Source organism: Pollicipes pollicipes, unplaced genomic scaffold, assembly GCF_011947565.3.
Source record: "Pollicipes pollicipes isolate AB1234 unplaced genomic scaffold, Ppol_2.1 Scaffold_7261;HRSCAF=8764_pilon_pilon_pilon, whole genome shotgun sequence".
NCBI lineage: Eukaryota > Metazoa > Arthropoda > Thecostraca > Pollicipedomorpha > Pollicipedidae > Pollicipes > Pollicipes pollicipes.
The window spans coordinates 57,708,537-57,715,360 of NW_023597054.1; the positions used below are offsets into that span (position 1 = coordinate 57,708,537).

The 6,824-nt window shown below is 55.0% G+C and overlaps 1 protein-coding gene across 1 annotated transcript in view; it reads right to left on the reverse strand.

The window, feature by feature from the left end:
* Positions 1–2,815: 2,815 nt before the first annotated feature.
* Positions 2,816–6,824, reverse strand: part of LOC119111663 (dedicator of cytokinesis protein 4-like) — a gene marked incomplete at its 5' end in the record, with an annotated part of 63,709 nt that continues 59,700 nt past the window's right edge. Inside the window, 6 exon segments of the mRNA XM_037235472.1 lie at positions 2,816–3,094; positions 3,775–3,875; positions 4,556–4,689; positions 5,096–5,244; positions 5,761–6,003; positions 6,569–6,699. Coding sequence (XP_037091367.1) covers positions 2,816–3,094; positions 3,775–3,875; positions 4,556–4,689; positions 5,096–5,244; positions 5,761–6,003; positions 6,569–6,699 — 1,037 coding nt within the window.

A 6,824-nucleotide genomic window follows, 5' to 3' on the forward strand; every position in this document is an offset into this window, starting at 1 on the left:
ATGAAATAATTGTTTGAAATATCGCCTTCGTCTGATATGTTAGCATGCACACCCATATAACACCACATACTAACACACTAGACAAAGGCATGCTCCGGACAGATGATCCACCCGTGACTTCCGGTCCGACACCAAACATGCTCAAAAGCGCCCCAGCCTCAGCCAGGTGCCTCAGTACTTCCAAGTTGACCCGGAGGTGACGACGACGATCAGTGCCAGAATGAGCCGACCACATTTGTAGTCTGGACGGAATCACTCAGATTAAAATAATCAGGGTTTTCTGATGTGCAGGGAATCATGCTGTCATTATAATAAGGTTGAGTTCCATTCGGCCTCAGATTTTCTACGCGTCATTTCCACCATACCCGATAGTTTGCGTGGAATACGTGTCCGCAGACCAAATCTCCTAAGACTACACGCTGTATTTTCCTGCTACATTCTTGGGAAACGGCTTAAGCGTGGCCAAATCTTTTGTTTCCCGAATGAGCGCCGCGGTCAGGAGGTAGCCTGCCGGGGCTCCGTATTGTTCACAATGAACACTGATAAACACGCTGAACATCTGAACTTCGGCCAGAACTACTTATCACATGCTGCCAGTAAGACTTGTGGTATTATTTTCCACAGAACTTCCACTAACTTTATTTTCAGCTTTCAACTAATGCCAGAGCATTCTACGCCACAAGTATGAGCTACGGCGAACAAACTCATAGCTTCCTTCACGCGTCGATTATTATGTAAAAGTAATAATCGGCGCATGTGCATTCATTGCGAGACGGCCCATTACTAGCACACTTCTTAAACACGCGCTCGGGTGAGGGATCAAATTAACCTCCTCCGAAGGTTTTTTTCGGAATAATTTCGGAACGGCGCGGCGAAGCCTCGCAAAATTTTGCATGACTGTATGCAATTAAATAGTGAATCGCTTGCTTTCGCAAATTTAAGCGCGCCTTGTAAGGTCGCTGACCCACGGCAGGTCAAAGTCAGGCCATAGATTCAGCGAGGTCAATTTCTAGGGGAATAGTTCAGTCTGATGCAACAGCGGATATTTAAATGAAGCCATGCATCTCTGATATACTCTCTTAGACAACACAACTGAATAAACAGATTTAATTGACCTGGGGTCGAGCATGAAGGTCAGACCAAGGTCAAAACCAATCTGTTTTATTACTCGAGAGCTTGCTGTATGGGATAGTTTCTAATGGTTATGTCGAATTTATTGGTAACAGAAACCGTATTATGCATCTTCCATGCTCTTCTTAAAGGTCAGAATAGGTGACTGACCTCAAAGGACCCAGGTCAACATTTTGTTCTTAGGAGCATACTGCCCAGCGCAATCTTTGTCGCTTATTTGAATGCAAAACACAAACCAGTTTTGCACCATTTTGGTCGCCATGACGTTCAAAAGATCAACCAAGGTAACTGACTTTAAGTGAGCATGTCACCTTTTGCTTAGAAAACGCATTTAGGTTCTGGGGGCACTTTGGAGACCAACTTAGAGTTTGGCCTTGTTTAACCTTATTTGGTCTAAAAGTCAAGGCCTAGGAACCACACAGCCCAATGCACCCTGTTAATTTGGTGTTTCTAGCTTACTTAGTTCCTGAGATCTCAAGGGGGGAGGGGGTCAAATTGACCACTCGCCCAATCGAAGGAAGCAACCGGCCGCCCGGGCGCATGTTAACACATTTTGTACACTATATTTTGGTTTTACGTTGAAGGTAAGTTACGTTTTGATTTACTCCTTGAAGTTGTTTTGTTCATAGCATATTACTCAACCTTCTTTCTCGGAGTCTCCTTTATACCACATCTTCACTCCACACTCTTCAAGTCAACAAATTTCCCATGGTTAGCGCAATTCTTCAACAATATTATCATCAATACGCGTCATAAACTTTTTTAGGGGCGCGCGACGCACGTCGCCACACCTTTTCATGTAAGGTCAGCGACTGCATTGTCCATGTTAGCGCCGGGAGGCCATGGCGCATCAGGGATTCGAACCCGGGCCCCCGTGGAAGTCCGGCACTTTTACCATTCGCCATGACGCCCTTCGTCAGAAAAATAGTCCGTTCACTTGTCAACACTTCTAAACCTGACGCAGGCTGACACATGGACATCTTTTTCACCGCATGGAAACTGTTGAAGCATTCTGCTGTGAAAATGAAACAACTGCCACCAAAGTAAAAAGCCTTTAGCTGGTAAAGGTGGGCAAGGTAAGCCTGACACCCAAGTACCAATAATTGTGTGGTACTAACTTCTAAAATCGAGAAATATTTCATCTGAGTTGAGATTACCGTCCAATCCCTTCCTCGCCATCTCCCGATCCGTTTCTGCTGCCACCGGCCATCACCAGCAAAACCCCGTTTACAAATCTCCATGTTATTGGCTTCGATATAACACACGTTTTAAGCATAGCGCTGGCATTCGAGCGCGCGCGCCCCACCGCTCTCGACTAGCACCATCCCTCCCCACGCCCACTCAGCGGGAAGACGCACAACGAAGGCGGGCAGCGGCGCGCGCCGGCACACGAATGAGGGAGATATGAGGGCGGCGGGGTATGAGGCAGCGGCGGCGCCCGGGCGGCGCGCGGCGCGGTCCGACGCCGGCCGTATCACAGGGGGCGCCGCCGCTCTATTGCTAGGTCACTCGCGGTCAGCCGCCGCGGCCCGCTCGGCGACTCGATGACTAGTTCGGGTCCGGACCACGGTGGCGCGGCCTCCGGCGGCCGGGTAGCGCGGCACACGCCGACGTGCGAGCGCGCACCTCTTTGGTATACATAACGTAGCACTCGCACAAGCACACTCGGACGCTGCGCGCGCGCTCACGACTCGGGCCTCTTCTCGCCGAGGCCGACTATATCGGTGCAGATGCGACCCGGCGACACGAAGAACTTGTAGTTGGCCTCCTCGCGGTAGCCACGCAGCTCGGCCGAGTCCAGCACCTTGTATGTGTCCATGTCGTCGTCACCGTTGAGCTCCACACGCGTGACAGCGCCCTGCGTCGGCGGCGGCGGCGGCTCGAAGTTGGGCGGGCTGTCGCAGTCGGGCAGGCTGCCGCGGTCGCTCGGCAGCGAGAGCGTGGCCGGCGAGGGCGTGCGCGTCTTGACCGAGGCGGCCGGCGAGGCGGGCACCTTGGGCGGCAGCGGCGGCGGCGTGCCGGCCGCGCCGCGCTCCGCCGACGCCCAGTGACCCAGCGCCGGCGACGACATCTGCGGCGAGTGGCCCAGCGTCAGGCACAGCGCCAGCCGGACGGAAAGGGAGAGAGAAGGGCACAGCAGACAGAGGGAGGAAGCCAGTCAGGTGGACGCAGAAACAGATGAGAGGCCCTCCGCCCGGCAGGTAGAGAGGCAGACAGAGACGTGAAACCCAGCACACGGGAAAAACGCCGGTCAGACAGACGGAGGGCAGATGCAAAACAGAGGTAGGGTCAAACTGGCGGACGGGAATATGGGATACAGTAGAAGACGATGAGCGGCGTTAATGAAATGCAGACAGAAAAGAGAGAACTCACAGTCAACAGCGACGTCTGGCGGGATACGCACGACACCAATCACAACCCAGCACCTCTGGTACTTTACAATGACTCAATACCTCTGACGAAAGAACTCATCCACACAACAGAACCAACTCAGAACGACCACTTGCGGACCCCGCAAAGCCAGGAAGGCAATTCGAAACCACATTGTCGTCCGGGGTTTGAGTTCCGATTGCGATAATCCCCACGAGAAGCGGACTGCGGGCCAAAGCGGCGCGCCGGCGACTAGACCGGATAGTGCCGCACCTTCTTGGACATGCGGCTAGGCAGGGACGGCGGGAACTCGTACACGCCATTGCAAGTGACGGAAGAGACGGAACTGGAGCTGGTGTGCCGCTTCTCCGGGGCTGCGACAGACAAGGGCGTCAGCGCTCTGCCGAACCAACAGCCAACCGACGCAGCGGCGGACCGCCACCATGTTCAGTAAGCAGGACTTGTTTACAACGATACTAGTATAACTCGGCTGTAAGCTACGGGCGTGCCGCGGACGAAGGTCACGCAACACGGGCATCACTAATGTCTAGTAAAAAATAACTCAAAATAAAATAAATAAAATATAAAATAAATTACATATATATATATATATATATATATATATATATATCAAATATGAAATTGCACATATATACTATATAAGATAAAATATAACTAAAATAACTAGAAAACCAGGCTACAAATATCAGCAATTCCCGCGGTAAGGCGTCCTCATAGGAAAATGCCTATGCCATGTCAAAATCTGGGCCAGCCTATCGCACTGATGAGCACTGGTATAAGGCTCATCAGTGGTCACAAAGTCTGCGTTGCTACGCCCTGCAGGAACAAACGCCGCATCACAAGGCGGGACTCGTTACAACAGCGACGACCCCGCAGAAAAGGCTGACGAAAACCTGACTCTGCTGCGAGCCATATTGGACTGCAATGACTGGCCAAAATTAACTACCGCCTTTCCCAAACAACCCATTTTAAAAACAATAACTAAGCCTCGTGAGGCGCGGGCCGCGTCAGCCACGGGGCCGCCATCTCTCACGTTTGGGCGGCAGCGGCGGCGCGTCCGGGTCTGCGTCACTGGCCTGCGACCTGCGGCCCCCGAGCCGCGGGCTCTCCGTCCAGGAGCGGGCGTCCGAGAGGCGCTTCGGCGGCCGCTCCGGCACCTCGCTCTCACTGGAACGGCGGCGCAGGGCCGTCAGCGGCCGACACCGCGCCCATACCACGGTCGTTGGAGCTGGCGCAGTCACCGCAAGGGAACAAGTCACGGCATTCGACGTGTACAACCGGGTCCAGCTGGCCGAAAGGCTTTCAATGTGTCATGAGCTGAACATCCTAATCGCCACAGCCATGTTGATCGCTAGTGAACATCACGACAAATACGGTTATAAATTTAACGACATTTGTTTACTATTTGCCATTATTTACTTCAAATTTGCAATAGCGGCTATCGACAACTCACTCAAACTAGAACACAGGAGTGGTGGCAAAAGGGTCGCTCATATACAATCTAGCGTGTTTGGCGTCTGGGGTGCCATCTGCCCGCGGTGGCCGGCGCCGGCCGCACTCGGCGAGCACTGACCCCTTGCCACAGGACATGATGATGTAGTCATGATGACGTCGGCCGGCGGCGCTGCCCTGCGAGCCCAGCGAGCCACGCTCGCCGCGCTCGCCCAGCTCCGCCCACTCGGACGGGCGCGAGTAGATGCCGTCCTCCTCGTCCACCACCAGCTGGCCGTATACGGACGACGAGGACGAGGACGAGCGGTTGCTCGGGCACGAGCTCTGAGGACGCTTCTCGCATGGCAGCGGCGGTAGCGGCGTGCTGCCAACACAGCCGGAGTTACAGACGGCGGCGGCGGCGGCGGCAAGGTTACTGACGGTCGCGGCGAGCGGCAGACGAGAAACGCTTTCAGTAACTGTTGAGTACGGGATGATGGACATTCGCCATAGGGGTGTAACGACCGAGAACATGGACGTCGAGATAAAGATGATAACCCGCTGGAAAGTTACGTGGAGCTCCAGATAACTGATAACGTGCAGATACAGCACAGGTATGTGCCGAAGCATGAAATGGTAACACAACAGTCACTGGATCATGCAAAGAACGGAAACATTCAACGGAGCATGCTCTGAAATTTCGTACGTCGTGCAGAAGATTTGGATTTGGTCCGCATAGCAGTCTTACAGAGCACCGCTCGCTTCCCCAGCAGCGAGTCTCTCCAAACCCGAAGGCGCTCAGCCCGCGGGGCCGCGCGGGGCGCCGGCTGACCTGATGATGCTCGGTTTGTCGGCGCCGCCACTGCGCCGGTGGCTGTTCTGGCGGCTGAGCCGGGCCGGGCCGGGCGAGTCGGCGCTCGCCGGCAGACAGGAGGCGGCCGCGCTCTGCCGCAGCTGCTGGAAACACTCGCGCAGCCGCCGGTGCAGCGGCTGCACGCTCGGCGGAGCCAGCTCGCCGTGCACCTTCAGACCGTGCTCCAGGATCGATAGCTGCAGAGAGAGGGACGGCACGCGACGTCATGAGACGAGGACGGCATGACCAGCGGGCAGGGGGCGGAGGCACGGTCAATAACGGCAAATGCAGGCAAGAGTCCGGACCATCCTAAAGGCACGTGAACAGCTCCGCCTTCGGTCAAACAACCGGGTGCCTAAAAGACGATCCATCGCCAGAGGTCATTCATGGTGCCAGGCCTCTCCCCAAAATGAATCAGCAGCGAGCTGGCAGCGGTGACAAAACAAACAGCACACCGTATGTGATCACTCACGAATCTCCATTGGTCTCGCACCCGTCCCCGTGCACCCCACTTGCTGCCAGACATGCATCGACGCATGGTTTAGCAAAGACGGCTAGCAACACCATTCCTGGTGAGCGAATCGACGCCAACGATCTTCCTACGAAGCAAGACACAGAATCCAGACACCAAGACCCGAAGCTCGACAAGTTGTCAGGCTTCAGATCTTGATGTCTGAATTTCGTGCCCACTAGACCACTCTGTCCCGCCGCACGGTCTCGCGACAGCTAGGACCTCTCGCGGCGTCCGGCTACGCTACCCACCTCCTCCTGGATGAGCGCCTTCAGCTGCGGCACGTAGACAGTCAGCTCGGGAGGCTGCGTCGCGAACTCGGCCGTGAAGAACGCCTCCTGGAAGTTGGCGATGCCGCCGTTCACCGCGCGTCGATCATACCCTGGAGGCAAGCAAGGTCAGGTCACGTGTTCGGGAGGCCCGCAAAGATCGCGTGCGAACCGCACGCTCGCTGCGAGCTGTCCCACGTACTGTGCACGTGCACGCTTTTTGGATACTCCTACTGCC